Genomic DNA, 20,986 nt, shown 5'->3' on the forward strand with positions numbered 1-20,986 from the left:
GGTGCAGCTTCTTTATACCCTGCTGTTCTGATTTCGGGCAGGTGTGGACATTCAGGGCAAGGTCGTGGGCAAGTCCAACTGAACCGCTGTAGATGCACAATGTTTTGATGCACCGTTTATTACGAATCATTGTATGTACAGTAACTCATTTTAACAGTAGGCTTATGGGGTTTCGTTCGTAACTACAGGTTTTACGGAAGTCGGACGTTTGTAACTCACGGACTGTCTACAATTCATTTAGCTGATGCCTTTTTCCAAAGGGACTTACAATGTCAAGTTACCGACAGTTATCTACCCACTTGTACAGCTAGAACAATTCAGGGTAAGTACCTTGCTCAAGGGAACTATAGCTGAAGGTGAGATTCAAACCTGTGACCTTTGGTTCCAAAGGCAGCAACACCACTACACTACCAGCTGTCCCCATATTTGCTGGAGTGCTGCTTTTCACTTTCCATTTTTAACTTTAACAGTACTGATGTCAGTTGGTCAATTCATTCCCCCCCCCCCCCCCCAACCACTGCTTCAAAAGAACTGAAAAATCTACCCATGCTCACTATCCATAGCCACTTGTCCAGTGCAGGGTTGAGATTGACAGGAGCTTAACGCAAGACAGAGGGTGTGAGACAGTAAGCCCCACACATGATGCCAGTCTATGGCAGGTAAATCAGTCTCGCTAGGGGAAATTTAGTTACCACTTCACATGAAACACATTTTTGTACTGTGGGAAGAAACCAGAGCACCCAGAGGAAACACTCGTATGTAAAATCTTCACAAACTGAGCTGGATTCAAACCCACACTCGGGTGCTGAGAGTCACCAGCATTACCAAGCCACCCGGATCAATCCATATCATAAAGTTCACAGTTGAAAACTAAAAAGAAATTCACAACTAAAGGTGACTATTCAGCAAATAGATATTTTTAGTTATCCTCAGAAACTACTCCCTTTCCATCAGGCAGCATCTTATTTCCTGTGAAAGCTCTAATTCTAGGGACTCTACCCAACCTAATGAGGTGAAATAATCAGAGCTCACACACACAATCTGGGAACCCAAAGCTAACAAGGACATAATTCTAACAAAGTCACACAAAGGCAAAATTTATAATATCCTTTTAATTATGATTTTTATACCGGAATGTAATTTCCGCTAACACCTCACTTTCTGTCCCCCATATACTGCTGTATTCAGGTAGATGACAAAAGACATTCTTATGTTTGTGGTTATGGCTACAATAATTCATTTACTGAGGCAAAGCAAATAGGTCATGATTGGGTCAGAGTGTGATACATACATACAGTAATAGGTTTTTGAAAGTCTTCCAAGTACACTAATCATGTGTTCATCAAATACACTAATTGATCCATGTTCCAGAAACATGCAGTTGATGGTGCTGCCCACATTACTTGTCTTTAAAATTTATGTACTGATGTTGACAGAAAAATATTTGGCCCAAAACAAAGACTGCTATCCAAAGCACAATGTCCCTGTCTTACCAATATGTGAACCAAGCAGAGTCTGTACACACTTCAAAATATTGTCAAGTATATGCAATCACTAATAGTGAGTTGTGGTTTGACAAATCCTCAAGATGTTTGGCTACTTTTTTCTTTAAAATAATTAGCCATCAGAAGGATCTGTCAAACCACAACTGCCATTTTGGCCTATCTGTGTCAATAGCGCCTTCAAGAGGATATGTAATATGGCGCATTCCAGGTATAATAAATGGTTTAAACCCATCTGTAAAATCCTGAACCAAATCTTGTTTGGCACATGGAAATCATTTTATAATCAGGTAACTGTCAACTTAATCTGTTGACAGTTGACAACTGCTGACAGGTGCACTCAAGGAAAATCAACACCAATTAACTGAAGCTCATCTCACAAATCAGCATTGAAGTCTATATTAAAAAAATGTAAAACCCACATATATAAACCAGAGCTGAACAGGGATGACAGAATTTAAAACAAAAAGCAAAGCATGTTCATCAAAGAATATCTGAAACATGTCATTGATAGCTCTGATCTATTCACCAATCTAGTACAATGTACAGTCTCCAAAAAATAAAACACAGAACTGTGAAATAGCATACTGAGGGTCTCTGTAATGACAATACGGCCCCATGAATCCCCAGCCAGTGAGTTGCAAACTGCCAGAAAATATATCACACTATTTTTATGACATTGGAAATAGCTTTCCCTCTGTTGGCTAATTGCTGGTCCATGCAAACTGGCCTTATGAGACTGGTACAAACAAGCATGTCAACAGTATGCATATGTTTCTAGTAGGTTCCATGAAATCCAGACAAAAGAGACTACAGAATTCAAAAAAATGGGGAATTCTTCATAAGTGACAGAAATTAAGGAACGATATTCAAATACAACTAGATGTTTACCATTCACCAAAGGAAAACTGCAAACAGAGAAAGAAGGTACAGGAGTTTTTCACCTTTCTTGCTCTGCCACCTCTGACCTCAGGGGATCTAGTTTTCACTAGTCTCCTTTGCGGAATCCAGCACTTTCTTCTTTAGATTCATTTTCACCATTTTATGTATATATTTATATATATATATAATAATTTTTTTTATCATATAAAGGTATAAATACACATACAGTATAACAAAGTGGAAAGGGCCATCTGAGGGTTCAGTCCTGCTGACATACTGCATGTGAACGGTTGAGACGCAGGTGGACAGCCAAGTTTCAATATCTCAGGGATCTCTCTCCTCCATTTACCATTATAGTATTTCATACTTGTCCACCACCAAGGACGTCTCTGTGGAGAACCTGACAGGGCTGTCTCCATCCACCTGAGTCACTTTGGTAACCTAAAAGTGGAGAGAAACATTTTCAGCATTTTAACACTATATTTATATCTTGACATAGTGTCAGAGTGAATTGAGGCATGCTATAGATCCAGATACATAATGCTGCTAAACTGAACTCCAATACCAGCCTGGAAAACATTGGAGCTTGTTCTCAGCTGCTCTGAAAGAAATCACTGTGCTTACCTGTATGTCGCAGTACGTGCGCTTGGAGACGAAGGAGACACTAACAGGAAAGAAGTCACCAGGCCGGCCAGCCACGCTGAACTCGAGGCTGCCAGTCTTATTGTTGCTGTCAACCACAGGTAGACACCATTCCAGCACATTTTTCCGGCTGTCATGGCGGTATTCTCCATCCAGATCCCCAATCACAGGTGCTCCAACTCCTGATCTGCAGGGGCAAACCACAAAAGTTAGTTACCTGCCACTCAGCATATAGCTACAGAGCCCTGGCAGGCACAAGAATCTGGGAAAGCCTTGATAAAGCAACAGTGGTCATTTACTCACGGAACAGGAATAGTGACGACAACATCATTAAGTTCAAGGTCCTCCTCCTGTAGCTCATACTCAATGTTCACATCACATCCGTTGCCACTTTCAGAAGGCCAGCAGTTTACTACAGAAACAGAAGTGTGTGTCAGGAAAATTGTACATATCTGCAAACAACAGCAAAGGAAAAAGTTGTGTGTTTGGGGGGGGGGGACAGGGCTCGTTACACTGCTTGCAAAATATCACTGTGTGCCCAAACAAACAACTGAAGTCAACTACATTTCTGTGATGGAGGACAAGTGGTAAAGCTCACAAGGCCTACGCACTGGTAAGCGGAACAAGGGCCTCATCTGTGGTCTGCAGCCTCCATTTCAGCACACCCACATCGCTGTTAAGTGGGAAGGATTTCTCTGGGTTTTTAAGGCCAATCAATGAGTCTGCTGTGAAGAGCTTCTTGTCCACATTGGGGTGAGTCTGTGAACATTGGGAAGAATGCTAGTTCAAAAGGTCAAGATGATACATCTTATTTCAATCTGCTTTCTGAAACATGCCAGCTTAAAATTTTACAGCAGCAGACTATCACTTGGTGCTTACAGATTCAAAATGTTACAAGTGGGTTTCTTCCAAACTTGATCACAAAAGAGAGTAACAAATTGGTCCCGCTAACCAGTTCACCACTTCTCTGCATATAACACACCTGTAGCTGAACTCCCTTTTTGTCATTGTTGCTGACATGGAGGTGGATGCGTCCATTCTTGTCGTCAGACACCCTCAGGGTGATCATGCCTAGAACCTCCATGTTCTGCAGCCCCCCATCTCTGCCACACGTCAGGGAGATTTTCTCTTCAATCCTAAGGTGCACACTGATGAAAGAGGAAAACACATTTAGCTGACACTTTCCCCTAAAGTAACTTACAATGCTAGATACACTCCCCTAAGGTGCATGCTATTATTGACCATTTATATGGTTAATTTGAAACACACACTATGGAAAATGTAGATTCTCCAGTTCAACATCACACAAGAAGGGGTAAGACATGACACAAATCTAGACAAACTGCAAGCAGCACAAAATATACAAAAACCAGTGAAGTTTGTAACAGTATACCTCTCAGTGTTGATGGTTGGAGCCAGGGCTTTGGAAGCCTCTGAAGGTCTCTTTCCAGTGCTGGGGATGATAATGTTCTCGCCCTCTGATTTGAGTTTGTCCACAAAGTTGTCCACCTCCTTGCCCCTGGCACCTAGCTTCAAAGCTTTGCTGGGTCCACTTGGCCTGAGAGGAGAAAACAAGGTCAGCTGCACATCTGACATGTAAGAAGCATAAGCACGTGACAGATCAGTTAATAGGGAAACAAAATGAATTCCTGAGAAAGACACTTATCCTACATTGTTTTAATTATGCAAGTGATTAAAAGGAGGAAAGTACATTTTGTAGAAAAATTCTGACTTGAAAAGTATCAACTTAGTTTTTGCCAAACATTTAATTTCCAAAATGTCCCACGTGTACCTGACTGGCGTGGGAGCAATCTTCGGTTTTTCTGGCTCAATAATGGTTTCCGAGATGACAGAGGAAGAGCTGCCACCGGTCACACCTGAGCTGCCAAAGCCTCCAAACCCAGGCGGTTTCTTTCCTGCACGTTCTGCATCACGTCGCGCTTGCTGCAACTCTTTGGCCTTCCGCCGCATCTCAGCTTTTGCTTCACGCTCCTGAGTCTGAGAAGGCAACGATGGATTGAGAAGTGAATGTTTTGCTTTGAAAGGCACAAAGAAAAGGGAGGACAAATGCAGAAGGAAAAAAATGGCTATTCTACACATGGCAAACACTGGGAATGCCCTCACCTCTCTGACCGCACGGAACACTTTTTCCTCATGGGAGTCCATCTCAGTGAAGGTGCGGATCTGTGCCAGGTTGACGTTCTCCCTGTACCCCAGTGCCACAATCTCATCAAAGGCAAAGATGAGGTCAAAACAGTGCTCAGAGATCTCCCCCTCCTCCAGCACACGACAGTACTCGGGGATCTGCACATGGAAGATTTTTCAGTCAGGGTTAAGAGCATCACAAAGAACAATTTAACCAGTAAGGGAAGACACAGACTGGGATTTGTAACTAACCCCCAGCATCCCAACCCAGCTATAACTTCTGAGCTGTAGAGGTCACTATTTGCAACAACTATTCAGTTTGTTAAGACCTAACAGGATTTAATACTTTTTAATTATTTAGGTGCCTCCATGTCAGCGTTGACTCTTGGCGACCACATAAAGATTGTGTATATTGTGTAAATATTATAAATAATGTGTGATCAGAATGCTTTATCCTCCAATTTGGATGCTTGGCATTTCCATTAATTCATTTAGCTGATGCTTTTCTCCAAAGCAACTTACAATGTTAAGGTTACAATTATTACAGTTATAAGCTTATAATTATTTACCCATTTATACAGTCAGATCATTTTACTGGAGCAATTCAATGTAAGTACCTTGCTCAAAGGTACTACTACAGCTGGAGATCAAACCTGTGACCTTTGGATCCACAAGCAGTAACTAATCACTACACTACCAGCTGTCCACTGTATTGAAAGGGATGTGTCCATTCTGCACTAACAATAGCTCAACTCAATCACTGTGACAATTTCATTCGTTTGAATTATTACTATTCAGTGATTTAGCCAACATCTTTTGCAAAGCAACTTACAGTGATGTTTTTGTGTATACCAAGCTACTTACAATTATTTACCCAAGCTGTCTTTTTACTACTCTACATACCACCACTTGAAAATCTGAGTTAACGGAGGGAATTTATTACTTCAGGAGAACTGGGCTTCTAGTGATCGGCCCCAGAAAACGAAGAGGGGTAGTACCACGCGGGAGAAAAGCCTCAAGGTCTCCAGGTCCTCAAGGATGTTGCTGTTCTTGGTGGTGATGAGCACCATGTAGAGCTTCTCGAGGGGCTGGTAGACATAGCGCACGCTTTCCGTCTCCACAAAGGTGTGCTGCTTGCCCGTGTTCATCAGCTTGGGGAACGCTGCCAGCAAGCCCTCGATCCGCGTCCTGGTCATCTCCACAAACTGCCGCGACACAATGGCCTTGCCTGCCTTGGTGCACACCGCCGCAGCCAAAAGCACCTGCAGGACAGAGGGAGTCTCTGACACGACTACCATTCACAAGTGCAGCCGTGAAAATTTCACCAAGTTTCTCTTTCTGACATTGAGTAAATTAGTCCAGGAGCATGGCAATATTTCAGCGGACCTTAAACGGATCTGAATGGTGTTATGAAACGTGAGCCATACCAAAAACTTCTGTAGATTAATGCACACAGCCTAGCTGCAAAGTCAGCCAAGTTCTCAGAGTCAGAGCCTGAGAGGTACAGCTGGCAGAGAGAAGCTCATGATTGCGATAAACAAAGAATTCCTTCTTGGCCCCGAGATACTCGACAATATTGTTTCAATGGACTTAATAAATATTGAGTTTTTTTTTTTTTTTAGAGGGAAACTCCTCCTCAGCCAGGTCAGGAGTCGCACTCATCATTCTCCGACACCCTGCTCCTTCTCGTTAGCGCTGTGCTACAGAATTTGGCAAAAATTTAAGACTACCTTGAACTGATATTATTAATCTCCCCAGTCGACAATTCGGAAAAGAATTCTACATGGTTTGTATAACTGTTTTTTTTACACCACGTCAATTTGCACTGGAGAATTCAAGAATAACACGACTCACTCACTCAGAGAGTCAGACGACTCGGTTGCTAACGCTAGTAACTCACACTTGAGCAGCTGCACAGCCACATCAACGAGACTGCCACACAAAAACATAACCATGCAGATTTAAATGTGACACATGATATATCGTGACCCAAGAAGAAGCCAAACACTCGGAAATGCACTTATTAAGTTAAATGAAACCTAGTAGCAGGCTAGCCGGAAAGCCAAGCCAAGCTGATCCGCTGATTTCACTTTACCAGCGCTCACCATTTTGGTCTTGTCGACGGCTCAAGTGGTTAAAAACAAATCAAAGACGACGGCAGTTCCGTTGATTACCAGTCTCTTAAAACGCGTATTTAGAAAAGAACCCCGTCGCCTCGCCGCTAACTTATTACTGTCTCTACAGCTTCAATATGGCACCAACACAGAGCCACGTCTCCAACCGGAAGTAGCGCGAGAAGTCAGCTTCGGTCCATTCGTAGTGCCTCGGCGGGGAGGCCTGGCTCTGCACAGGCCCAGACTGCTGCGCATGCGTACAACCCCGCCCCAGGTGTTTGCGAACGTGTGTAAATTGCTCCGTTGCATGAGGTGACTGTTGCAAATGTGACGTGTAATACATGATACACCACCATTTCACATACTTTACACTCGGCTTTGGCAATTTGCGGTAGTCGCTAAGGTCTAGTAGTACAAAAATGTTATTGATGTTACTGACCGCATGATGTAAAACTGTTTTTTTCCCCCAACTCACAAACTGTCATGCAAATGCTTGCCAACATAAATCTTGACAAAAAATAAAGAACCTAGTGGGCACCATGATATTTGTTAATCCAGTTTGCCTGACGTAAATGTATGTAAAGAAATTTCTCTGAGAGTATGGGGTAGGATGCAATAATACTTTTGATCCCTGCAAGGAAATTCACACGCAGCAGCTCAACACCACACAGATGGTGCACAGGTATAGGTTACCAACAAAATAAATAACATAACAAGTCAGCATTTACAAGCTGCAGTTATGCTAGATGGCACGGTGACACAGCAAGTCACGTTGCTATCGTGAGGGCGTGGGTTTCATCTCCCGCTCAGTTTGCACGTTCTCCCCGTGTCTGCATGACTTTTCTCCAGATGCTCCAGTTTCCTCCCACAGTCCAAAGATTTGCTGTTCACTTGGATTTCTGACTCTAAAATCACCCATTGTGCATGTGTGTGAGTGACAAACGAAACATGTGTTTCATTAGTGTATGGATGAGTGAGCCAGTGTAAGTAGTGTATCTAGCAGTGTAAGTCACCTTGGTGAATAAGGTGTGTGGGCTCATAACACTACGTAGAGTTCATTGGAAGTCACTTTGGAGAAAAGTTTTTTGCTAAATGAAAAAAAATGTAAACAAATATATTAAACCAGTGCAATGACTCAAGGTACTCAGTGCATAACCCTGTTTCACCTTGTTCAGGTGACAGACCCTTCATTTGCTTTTTGGAAACTTATGGTAAGAAGGACCCCCAAAAGTGCCTACTTACAAATGAACAATCCAGTGACTACAACACGTCATGGTGATCACACACACACACACACACACACACACACACACACACATTTTCAGAACCGTTTGTCCCATATGGGGTCACGGGGAACCGGAGCCTACCCGGCAACACAGGGCGTAAGGCTGGAGGGGGAGGGGACACACCCAGGACGGGACGCCAGTCCGTCGCAAGGCACCCCAAGTGGGACTTGAACCCCAGACCCACTGGAGAGCAGGACTGTGGTCCAACCCACTGCGCCACCGCACCCCCCCCCTCATGGTGATCATTTCATGGCAATTCCACAAGTCATTGTCGAGAACATACTTCTTCCTCATCCATCTCTCTCTCTAATACTATTTTAGTCACGGATTGTTTATGGGCACAGCTGATTGTGTGGATGCACTGTTTATAACAAGTATTTTGGTACTGGCAGGGTCTTATATATATATTACATATAAATATATATTATAATTATACACACACACACACACATTTTCAGAACCGCTTGTCCCATACGGGGTCACGGGGAACCGGAGCCTACCCGGCAACACAGGGCGTAAGGCCAGAGGGGGAAGGGGACACACCCAGGACGGGACGCCAGTCCGCCGCAAGGCACCCCAAGCGGGACTCGAACCCCAGACCCACTGGAGAGCAGGACCGTGGTCCAACCCACTGCGCCACCGCACCCCCTATTATAATTATATTAATATATTAAATATACATATTTATCTGTGGTTTAAATTTTTAAATGATACTAACCTATCTTAATGAGGGGTGTGGTGGCGCACTAGGTGGGTCTGGGGTTTGAGTCCCGCTTGGGGTGCCCTGCGATGGACTGGTGTCCTATCCTGGGTGTGTCCCCTCACCCTCCAGTCTTGTGCCCTGTGTTGCAAGCAGCTTCAGCCAGTGTATGTGTTCGTTCTACCTTACTGATGAAAATGTTGATTAATTCCAGACCTCTTAGTAGCAGTTTCCCCCTCCGGCCCTTCACTAAGTATTTGGAACACAGTTTGTTGGTGGCCACCTTCATCATCATATTTCGGATATAGGCATTTAACCCTTTACCCCCAAAGGAACTGAGGTATACAATCTGTAAGTAAAACAAAAAACTTAATCAAAAAACATTCCATATATCTTATTTAGTTTAAAAATGCAACATTCTCTGCTTTTTAGTTACAAATGTTCAGTATTAATGTAGGATGGATCATGCTGAAGAATAAAAAAGTAATCTATTTTGACTATATTGCTCATCTTTACCAGTCTTCTTCTATAATCCTGCCGTAGTTGTTTCGGAGCAGAGGCCTTCAAGTTCCTCCACTGTAACTGCAGGAGGCCGAACATCTTCCGGCTCATTCCGTGGTGTCGGCTGTGACACTGGCAGCCTCTGAAGGAGAGATGTACGCTCCCTTTGATTTTCGATTATTTTATCCAGTTTCATCAGGATACTAGTAATCTGAAATGTATGGCAGAATACATATTCCTTTACACTGAACAGCAATCACTGAACTGTTATCACCGCCCAATTTGATTAAGCATAGTTGAATTTTCACTTGTACCTCCACTAGCCTGTTCAGTGCAATGATAACCACTGAATTTAGGCCAGGAATTACGTTTATATTATAATGGCCAACGGTCCAAAGTAAAATAAAATAAAATAAAATAAAACATTTCTAAAAAAAACAATTTTGCTAAGTTTTCAGTAATGAATAACCTGGACGGATGCTGGAAACTCTATTCCATCACCAGCAGTTGTGCTTCCACTGACTGAGAACACTTTTACCCGATCGAAAGTGTCAAATTCGTGAAGGCCCGAAAGTGACAGCCCGCATTAAAGCGCAGCGCTCGCGCCTCGGTGTTCCCACGCGCAGAATTTTGCGCGCTCTTGGCCGTTAACAGCTTATACGTAACTATGACACAAGCGACGCGAACGCATTTTTAGTACAAGACAGTTTCTTATCGGACTTAAAGACTACGCGCTGAGGTTCGATTTTCGAAGTATCTGAAATGGCTTTTTTCGAACAGCTAGGTGAGAATATTGTCGTTAATCGCCAATCTCCCGTAAATTCACTGAAGAATATAATATTTAGTACACCATCAATGATTATCATGATCAAAACCCAAACAAATCATTATCATTAATTTAAGTATTAACATCGGCACAGCTGCTGAGCTGGCACGTGTCGCTAACCAGTATTTCATGATTAATCATTAATGTCACAGTTTGAACAACCGGTTGCTTTGACTGAATGTACAAACCAAAACGGACTATCAAACCTCATGGATGTACCGGCTCTCCGCATTGGCGATCAGCTGATCCTGGAGGAGAATGAAGACTTCATCCCTACCGAAAAAGGTACAATCATGTCCCTGCTGCAAAAAGTGTTTTTTTTCCCCCTTCTTCGTTCGAATAAACTCGTCTGAAGTTTGTAATACATGATGACATTATTCGTTGAGCAGACGCTTCTCCAAAGCGACGCACAATTAATTCGGAGAAAAAGTGCTTTTCACCAACACGGAGAGTCATAGATGCAGACACGCGATTCCCAAAGTACAGTCTTACTCTAATTTTACCATTTAAACCAATGTGCATTACATGGGTAGCTGCAAATAGAATTGCTAGAGTCAAAAAGTTTTATTAAAAATGAATATAACGCCGCATAAGTACCAGCATGTAGAATTGATAGCAAATACAAAGGAGATCCAGATACTTCTTAAAAAGATGTGTTTTGAGACCTCTTGAATTCTGAGAGAGATTTAGCATTTCTGAGTGAGACAGTGGAAATCATTCCACCACACTGGAGCCAGAACAGAGAACCTTAACTTAAGGATTTTAATTTTGGACCTCTTCTGCATGGGACCACCTAGTGGCCAGAGGTGCAGGAGTGTAGCAGTGTGGTTGGGGTGCAGTCAGCAATCAGATCTTGTAGGCATCAGGGAGCAGATCTGTGGATCGTCTTGTAGGTCATAAACAGAGTCTTAAAGAAGCTTGATATGGGCAGCTACATGCGGAGTGTGGAGAGAGACGATGAGGAGAGATACATGGGAACACTTTGGCAGATCAAATACAAGTTGTGTGACGACATTCAGCTGGAGAGGTTTGATGGAGAAGGCCAGATGGGGAAGAGTTGCGGTAGGTCAGGCAGGATTCACCACTGCCCAGACCAGAAGCTGCATGGAGTTCACTGTAGTACTAAGTTATGGCATCACTGTGTTAAGAGAAGCAGAAATGTGAGCTGATTGTTAGTACCAGGCTTTTAACTGTTGAGGTATATTAAACTGAGCAGTGATGCATGATGATGAAGCTGCAAGGAGAAAGAGAAGAGGTAGGTATTGACATAGCTATCAGGAGAATCTGTGAGAGGCAATGACAGAGCTGAGGAAAGAAGTTTAGATGGAGAAGAGTAGTGGGGCCCAGTGCTAAGCCCACTGGAACACCAGTTAAGAGGTTGAGAGGATGACCGGGAGACACAGCAGACCACCTGGTGTTCCTTTTGAGGTTCAGCTGTTCAGGAGAGGAAAGGAGAATCCAGTAGTTCACAGTGTCAAATACTGCATGCAGGTCGAGGAGAATGAGGACCAAGAAAAGAGAAGCTACTCTAGTGGACTGGAAAGCATCTGCAAAGAGGACAGTTTTGTTGGAATATGTCGCTTTGAATCCAGACTAATAAACATTAGGGAGGTTGTGCTGGACAAGGCTAGAGTTAATCGACCATTCTTGATTTTATCTGTTTACATGCCATAGAATTAGAGTAATTGTTTTCTTTATAGAGGGGGGTTCGGTGGCATGGCGTGGCGGGTTTGGCCAGTCCCCACTGTGTGGCAGGTCTGGGGTTCGAGTCCTTCTTGGGGTGCCTTGAGGTGGACTGGCATCCCGTCCAGGGTGTGTCCCCTCCCTCTTTGGCTGTGTGCCCTGTGTTGCCAGGATAGACTCAGGCTTGCTGTGACCCCACTTGGGACAAGTGGTTGTAGACAGTGGATGGTTTTCTTTACATTAGAATTACTAAAAACAATTTTAATATGGGCTTGAAGATTAATATTTCCAGCAGAAGTGAAATTAATAAAGTATATTATCTTTGGGATTGGTTATATGGAGTAAAGCAGGGGGTGCAGTGGCACAGTGGGTTTGACCAGGTCCTGCTCTCCGGTGGGTCTGGGGTTCATGTCCCACTTGGGGTGCCTTGTAACGGGCTGGCATCCCATCCTGGGTGTGTCCCCTCCCCCTCCAGCCTTACGCCCTGTGTTGCCAGGTTACGCTTCGGTTTGCCGCGACCCCGTTTAGGACAAGCGGCTTCAGACACTGTGTGTGTGTGTGTGTGTGTATGGAGTAATGGGTTATAATAAATGTGTGAATAGTTGCGAGCAGAAAGAGTTATACTTAAAGGTTTGACAGTTATCCAACAATTATGTCTGAGTGGTTGGCCAAATAATGACTTTAGCTAGACAATTAGGAGCAGTTCACCACCTTCTCTCTATGCAATTGTTTTGTTGTATTTTCTTCTTCCATCAGATGTTTTCGACTTTGCCCAGGAGATTGGCATTGATCTCATTCAAGAGCCTGAGCTCCTGTGGCTGGCACGGGAAGGCTGCAAAGCTCCGCTGCCTGCAGAATGGAAGACCTGGTGAGTAAGAACCCATCCCTTCATGTTGGATCAAAATGGTTTTTTGAACATACGCATCACATTGGCTTCTCTCTGTCTTGTCATTGTGCGGAACCGAATTCCCAGCTGTTGCACCCATAGTTCAACTGCTGCGCAGCAAGTGCTCCACATGCCATGCCTTAAAATTCAATGTCTTTGTCTCTCTTTTGGGCTCTGGGCTTTGGAAGCAACTCCCTCCTCTCCGTCTTTTTGCAGCCAGGATGTGACAGGGGATGTCTACTTCTTTAACTTCTTCACGGGTGAATCTACCTGGGACCATCCCTGCACAGAGTTCTACCGCCAGCAGGTAAGCCGGGAGCGAGAGCGTGCCAAGTCCTGTGGCACTCCTGGCAAGAAAAAGGAGAGGAAGACTAAAAAGGAGAAGGGGAAGAAGGACAAGGAGTTCACAAGGGCCCCCGTGGTGAGTGTGAGCGGTGCAAACCTTACTGTCAACATTTAGAGCCTGGAAAATATGGGCCACGACCATTAAATGTTTGCTCAAACTGCTGTATATGGAATATGGGAACAAAGTCTGCCCAGCGCTTCTGCTTCTGAGAGCCATGTGGACTGCAATGAAAACCGGTCCTTCCACTGAATTCTGAGAGCTCAACAGGGTCCCGCTTCAGTCTAGAATGATATCTCAGGAGCTAGGATGAGCAGTGTAACTTGGCATGCAAGCTTACAGCTGCATATTTAGGTTTGGTCTGGAGGACCCACTTAACTGTCCACTGATTTCTCTTTTCCTCTTGACTCGTGAGCCCCTAAAGGCTACACTGCAACCCCTTCCCCCAGTGCAAGCCATGTCAGATGCTCCTATCTCCCCTCTCCATGGTTCGCTCAGCAGCTCCGGGAATCGGGAGTTTCCCAAGATACAGCTGAGGGTGAGTGATGCAATGTAATGCAATGTCAGTCATGCCAAGAGGTTCTTAATTCGAAAATATGTTTTCTTATGGGACAAAATAGAGTGAGTAAGAACCAGCCCAAATTAACACTGCATGAAAATGTAATATGATTTTTTTTTTTTTTCCTTTTTTCTAAGCAGTTTGCTAGACATGGAAGAAGCAAAATGGCCTTCTGTTATATTTCTTCACGTATTTTTTTTGCATTGTAAAAATAAAAACTGCTTGTCTTTCTGTCACTCATTCCCTCTCTGGGTTGTAATCGCCAAGGCTCCTGACTCTGATTTGAGCTCCGGTGTGGTGGATCTGAGGCAGGATGAGTACATGTCTCCTTCATTACCTGAGAACAAGGATCAGGAGGATAAGACTTCAGTGGAAGAGGTAGAGCACTTTTACTCTTTCCTTTCCAGTGTAGGGAGGTGTGTATGTTGTGACACATTGCTGTTGCTGCTTGGCTCAGTACAGCAGTTTGTATGCCTTTAGGGGCTATTAAATTATGAGGTCTCTTTTGGTAGAACCTGAGGAGCACCCCATACCTGTTACTAGACCTGGACCCAATGGGAGGAAGTTTAAAGTCATGTGAGGTATGACATGATCTCAATATGCTATTGAGAGCAATATTACTGCCTTCACATAGTATGATCACCAGATCGCTTTTATTCCCATTACAAAGAAGGGTAGCAAGTTAAAGAGACACCTGCACTGACTACTAGAAACTGGGGTGAAACTTGTAAATATTCATGGAGCTGCATTTATTGAGACAACATTGCCATGCAACACAGCCATAAATCCTAATGTTGTGTTCCACAACACCTCTTGTTTAAACTCCAAGCAGGAGGTGGAGGTGGAAAGAGAGAAGGCTTTGCGGGAGAGGCTGTGGTCCCTGCAGGAAGACCTGAGGAAACTGGAGAAGGAGGAGATGGAGAGGTTCAGAAAGGAGGTGGAGAGAGTCAGGTGAGCAGAAAGAAACACTGAACACTCTCACACCTTCAAACTGCCACTCTGTGAAGTATAAAATGCTACAGGTCAACGCTGTCCCCATTCTGGACAGAACACAAGTGTGTACAGTTGTCACATATCTACGAACTGTTGGTTACTTAGAGAAGTAGGGGGAATTTTCAGTTTTTGTGAAAACCTGCCCATTTTTCAGGACTCTGAAGCAGGATCCTCGAGAGGAGCAGATGGCAGAAGTGAGGCTGAAGAAAGACTCTGACCACAGGTTGAAAGATGAACATGAGTCCTCTCCACATGAGAGGGAGGCCCAGCAGCAAGCTCTCCGGTTAAGTACTGTCCCAGCAAAAAATTATCCTGCCCATTTCCCACTCAGAAGATGCTAAACTCCTGTATCTTTGTAAACGTGTACATGTGTGTTCTGTGCTGTATATGCAACATCATTTTTGTTGCTTACACTGTCTGGGTTTCTTTCTCCCCATCTCTGCATTTGCTTCCTTCAGAGATGAGAGGGGTACCATGCTGCAGGCACTAAAGACAGAAGCAGAGGCAGAACAGGCAACAAGAAAGGAGGAGTTGGACAATATAAAACAGTTGTGCATAGAGGTCGTAAAGCAGGAGACCGCTAAGCAGCTGGAGGCTCTCAGATCAGAGGTATAGCTCAGACCAGATGCACCCCCAATCAGGTCCTGTCTGGACTTTTATTAGCTCATTTAACAACAACACTATACAGGAAACCCCATGATAACCCAGGAGTTTGTGTTTTATGTGTACAGCATTACCATTCCATTGCTTATTCTGTGCGCTTGCGTCTGTCCTGTAGATGAGCCGAGAGAGGAAACAGCTCATCTTTGCTCTGCAGGAAGAGAGGAGGAGGCTGCTGGCTTCTCACAGCTCCCAGTTGCAGGAGCTCCACACACAGCTGGAATCAAAGCTGCAGCAGACTCTCCAGGAACAGATGCTGAAGGTCGGGATTGGAGAATAATATGTACAAAAGATCAATGTCAATGTGTTAACACCATACACATGACTTAAACCAAGCTGCTCTTAATGGCTGAGATGGGAAGTGAGTCGATTACTTTAGTGTGTCTGAAGGTCATTGTTAGTGCTCCCATAGCCTGTAATTCATATGTAGGCAAAACACCACCAGTAATGTAATATTGAGGGGTTTAATAGTTCTGCTCTTAGCTAATGGGCTCTAGAAGGCTATCCTTTCTTTTCACCAGGAAGCTGAGCTTCAGGAGCAGGAGTTGCAACTGGAACTCAGATCCAAGGAGCTCAAGGCACAGACTGAAGCACTGCATGCTGAGGTACTGTTATTTCTAGGGTAGAAGTAGGTTGGGTTCCCTGTATTCTCAGCTAAGTATATTTTGTGTTCATGGCTAAAGCTTCACAGTTCTCACCCTGCCGTACAGGTGGAAGACTTGAAGAAGATGAAACAAGAGCTCAGTAATAATGTTGATGGGAGAAAAAGAGGTGAAGATGTTCATTTCTTGTATGTGTATATTGGCTCTACAACTTAAGAACAGTGCAGTTAAAAATTTTCAAAGGTGGTTGTGTCCATTTTATTATTTTTCACAATAAGACCCAGAGACCCAAAGGCTTATGGAAGAGAAACTCCAGCTAGAGACAAAAGTGGAACTCTTACAGGAGCAGTTTGACCAGCTGAGTCACAGGGTCAGGTACGCTGAGCCACAGGCAGCAGTCAGAACATCGCAATGTACAGGCATCGTAGTTGCAACCCTCATGTGTGACAACTAAAATGCTGAATAAAGGGTTTTGTTGGCTATCCCTGTTTCTTTCATTTAGATTAATTTATTTCTGAACACCTTAAAATCACCGTCTGGCTTTTCTTCTTATAATTAGCATACCTTTTTCTTTCTTATAATAACTTTAATAATCAGTGGCATACAGCTTGTTTGAAGGCCTGTGGCATTGTACAAGCAAATGTCTTTGTGTATTATAATTGTGTATTTTCATTTCAGTGATCTGGAAAGAAATGAAAACACAAGGTGTTCTACTGAGAGGTTGGAGGAGGGCAGAGGGAGGAGGCAGGAAAAGGAAATGTGGAGGGACATAAAGGTGGTGCCCCCTGCTAATAACGACAAGACTCAGGAAATGGAGGACCTGGAGTACTTGCTTTCTACCTCTTCTCTTGCTTCTCCTCTGGGCAAGGACAGCAACATGGAAAAGTATGTACTACTGGCTGTGTGGAACCCTCATCCATAGTTCTTGAAAAATGTGAAGGATATGGGTCTTAAGGACTGGACATGGAAGTTCTGTAGAATTATTTTAAATTCATTTTAGTTGCCAGAGGAACACAACTGAGTCCCAAAGCCAGAAGCAGTATACCGAAAAGGTGCTTGTACATTTACATTTACGTTTATTTATTTAGCAGATGCTTTTCTCCAAAGCAACTTCCAATGAACTCTATGTAGTGTTGTCAGCCCACCTGAACAGCATGTCTTTGGACTGTGGGAGGAAACCGGAGCACCCAGAGGAAACCCATGCAGACATGGGGAGAACATGCAAACTCCACACAGACTGAGCGGGGATCGAACCCCGATACATAACAGATAAAATGCAATACACCCATATCCAAATCTTTCATAGCAGGGTTAATTTGTTGCTTGAAATTAGCCATTAGGCAAATTCCCATTCAGAGGAGTTAGAATTACCCCAGGCATCTACCCCACTGTTTCCATATTAATGTTGAGGTGAATACTTACAGTTTGACACCACTGAGAGACAAAACCTCTTAATTTTCTGTGTGTCTCTTTCACAAAAAGGGTATATGATTTCATTAGCCATTGTAGTGGTTTGTTGTTGTTCAGGACCTCATGAGAAAGGATGAGCATAAAGCAAAAGCTAACAATAGTTAGTAGGAATAGACATGTGGCACTATTTGAACAAAATGTAGATCTTTTGTGTTTGGTATCTCTTCTGTTCTATGTTTGCTAGTGTTCATCAGTACATCAGTACAACAGGGGGGGTGTCCCTAAAGACAGCTCGTTGCTACTTGGAGAGGGAGGCTATTAACCTCAGGGAGAGACAAGCAGCAGTGCAGGCTGACAGGAAGACATGGATTCAAGACCCTGTCATGTGGTCCACATCTCAGTACTTACTCAGGGACCTCCAGAAGGTAGGTTTTCCAAACTAGCGTGTAGCCGCTTCTCATCTGCTTCAGTCAAGGTCTCTTTACGAACAAACAGAACTTTTTGAAATGGTATAAGCAGTGATTCAATACTTCTTACCCTCTCTTACTCTTTCTTCTTCAAAACCTCTGCGACTTTGCTTTTACCCCACACTCAGTCCTCCTACACCCCCTTCCCTATGCCTTTCCACCAATCCCTCTCGCACAGCCTTTATTCAACAGATGGAGAAGGTGAGCGTCTTGAAGAAAAAATTGATAGCATAAAGAAGTGGCTGGAGACCTACAGGAAAGACCCCAAAAGGTATTCTTAGTGATGCACCAAGTTGTACGAATTTGGAGGTTCCATACTCTTGCACAGGTGTTTCTCATGCAGTTTCAGCAAATGGCCAGAAGAAATTGCAGCTCTTCAGTCAAGGTGGTGTAAACGTGATTTGGAATTAATTCTCTAATACCTGACAGTGAAAAGGAGTAAAACATTCTGGAATGCGTTGAATTGAAGCAGGGTGGAAACGGAATTGTTTAGTACCTCCACAAAATAAGTTAGCAGCATTAATATCTCTATGCTGCATTTTGCACATTATTAAAATGATTTTGACAAAACGGGACATATTTAGTACCACACTTATCTTGTCTTAGTCACATCTGAATATAAAACCTTTTTTTAAATGCTAGTGAAATAGTAAATATTTTGTGGAATTATGATGCTATACGATAATTGTGTTATCCATGACCATTTTGCAGGATCTTTTTTTTTTTTGGTAAGTAACCTTGGAAAGATGTTTCTCTGCTAGCTATTCTAACTTCCAACAGGAAGTCTTTGACTTAGAAAATATGCAACTTGTAACAATCTGGTGTTACAATGGCCATCCTATCAAAATTTTCCAGTCCCAGTGTTTCATCACATCTACCCCTCAGACTGCTGAATAACATTGGCTAGCTGCAGCAGTTACTTTTTAATTGACAACATGTTGTTTGTGAGAAGGAAAAAAAGTAAAAACATTGGATTTAAAGTGAAAATAATGCTGCATGAAAATATTCTATGATGTTTTTGTTATTCTGTATTAATATTATTTTACCGATGCATGAAACTAGTCGGAAAATATAGCAAAGCACAATTATATAGCATCCATGCATGTTAATTGCTTATATTTCCTTATGGTTTATAAAATACAGAATAAAGGGATTTGTGACATACAATGCAGTGAACCTCAAACCAGGTTGTCTGAACAGAATCCCATTGTACCTGTATGTACTGGTTATGACCCCGTTTCAACTCCCTATGATTGGATACTAAAAGATGTAGATTCTGTGTGACTGTTAAAACAGGGCATGATGGTTCCAGTGCAAATTCTAGAACTCCCTTTATTAACAGATCCATTACTGACCAGGCAGTCTTACGAATAATTGTTGTCAGTCTTTTGTTCCAGCTTATCTGCAGTGTACCTACATATCTACAGCATCTAGCATAGATATCTACAGCATGCCTCACTACTGACCCATTCCTTATTTTGTCTTTTGAACAGGCCTCTGTTCCCTGAATTGTGGACCCCTCCACCAAGAGAATAAACAATTTGAAAACATGTAGTAAGATTTCTGCAGTAAACTATAAGCAGCATCAGGATAACACACATTTGACTGGTATTACTGGTTCAGTATCCTCACTCATCCATCTTCTTTGAAGACACCAGCGTTACAAAGTGATAGTGTTGTGTTCTACGGAATGTAGTTGGCACTGACATTTTTATATTCCCTGGGAAGATTAAATCATCATGAAGGGAAAATGAGTTTTACGTGAAGAAGTATGTGTTTGTAAGTGTTGGTACACCAACCATATTTAGTCTGAATTGGTTTGAATAAGGAAAGAGCTACTACTCTTAAGAGTAGTTTACTTTTACATTTTTATGAACATTTTCTTCCTCTCCAGCAAACAGCTGTCAACAGCCTAGCATACAAATTTTAGCAGAGGTACTAATGCAAGTAACTCGTATCCTCTACATTTATACATCGTGGTGCAGGGACTAATGTTGGCACACCATGCTTAGCTATAGTTTTGACTGTGGGTTCAAGTCCCACTCATGCTGTGTGGAGTTGATGTGTTCTCTCCATAACCATGTGGGTTTCCTCCCAAAGCCATGCGGAAGAAGGAATTGGAACCCACTTCTGTATCCTCATTTATGTTGAAAAGCACACAGGTTTAACCTTAACCTTGTCTACTACCTATGCAAATAACATTAAATACAACAATGCCCTTATCACTATTTGCTTATGATTCATTTAAAAATGGAAAATTGTGTACACCAAACTTTTTGAACTAGTGTGAGTGTGTATGAACTAGTGTGGTTTGTGAGTGACAGAGAGAGTGTGTTCTACTGATGTATGGATGAGTGACCCAGTGTAAGTAGGGTATCTAGCAGTGTAAGTCAGCTTGGTGAATAAGGTGTGTGGGCTCATAACACTACATAGAGTTCATTGGAAGTTATTTTGGAGAAAAGTGTCTGCTAAATAAATACATGTAAATGTTGTGTTAATTTACAAATGTAATTAAACCACACTACACTGTCAATTGCAGTTTGTACAGAAGACAACAGCATGTTCCACATTACACCTAACACACACACACATTGACTGAAACCACTTGTCCCAAGTGGGGTCGCGGCAAACCGGAGCATAATCCACCAATACGGCATGGAGGGGACACACCCAGGACGGGGTGCCAGTTTGCCGCAAGGCACGCAAAGCAGGACTCAAACCCTACTTCCGCCAGAGAGCAGGACCTGGTCAAACCCGCTGTGCCACCACGCCCCCTCTACACCAA

At 43.1% G+C, this 20,986-nt stretch overlaps 2 protein-coding genes across 3 annotated transcripts; one reads left to right on the plus strand and one right to left on the minus strand.

Moving 5' to 3' along the window:
* Nucleotides 1-545: 545 nt before the first annotated feature.
* On the minus strand, nucleotides 546-7,475 carry LOC108928619 (coatomer subunit delta). Its single transcript, XM_018742626.2, has 10 exons — nucleotides 7,277-7,475; nucleotides 6,170-6,433; nucleotides 5,151-5,330; nucleotides 4,819-5,024; nucleotides 4,420-4,584; nucleotides 4,009-4,174; nucleotides 3,638-3,785; nucleotides 3,330-3,438; nucleotides 3,009-3,213; nucleotides 546-2,825 (listed from the first exon to the last, which is right to left on the minus strand). The coding sequence occupies exons 1-10, from the start codon at nucleotides 7,277-7,279 to the stop codon at nucleotides 2,736-2,738; spliced, it is 1,536 nt and encodes a 511-aa protein (XP_018598142.1). The 5' UTR covers nucleotides 7,280-7,475; the 3' UTR covers nucleotides 546-2,735.
* Nucleotides 7,476-10,804: 3,329 nt separating this feature from the next.
* On the plus strand, nucleotides 10,805-20,426 carry LOC108928647 (centrosomal protein of 164 kDa-like). 2 transcript variants are annotated; one of them, XM_018742687.2, is made up of 17 exons: nucleotides 10,805-10,883; nucleotides 13,038-13,149; nucleotides 13,384-13,588; nucleotides 13,926-14,048; nucleotides 14,337-14,447; nucleotides 14,582-14,650; nucleotides 14,899-15,020; nucleotides 15,217-15,345; nucleotides 15,521-15,671; nucleotides 15,841-15,984; nucleotides 16,244-16,327; nucleotides 16,433-16,493; nucleotides 16,603-16,699; nucleotides 17,003-17,209; nucleotides 17,979-18,159; nucleotides 18,330-18,472; nucleotides 19,695-20,426. In XM_018742687.2, exons 1-17 carry the CDS (start codon nucleotides 10,808-10,810, stop codon nucleotides 19,735-19,737), a joined length of 2,058 nt encoding a protein of 685 aa, XP_018598203.2. In that variant the 5' UTR covers nucleotides 10,805-10,807; the 3' UTR covers nucleotides 19,738-20,426. The 2 variants fall into 2 exon arrangements, with proteins under 2 accessions (XP_018598203.2, XP_018598204.2); XM_018742688.2 differs by having other exon boundaries at nucleotides 14,902-15,020.
* The last annotated feature ends 560 nt before the right edge of the window (nucleotides 20,427-20,986 follow it).

Source organism: Scleropages formosus, chromosome 10, assembly GCF_900964775.1.
Source record: "Scleropages formosus chromosome 10, fSclFor1.1, whole genome shotgun sequence".
Classification (NCBI taxonomy): Eukaryota; Metazoa; Chordata; class Actinopteri; order Osteoglossiformes; family Osteoglossidae; genus Scleropages; species Scleropages formosus.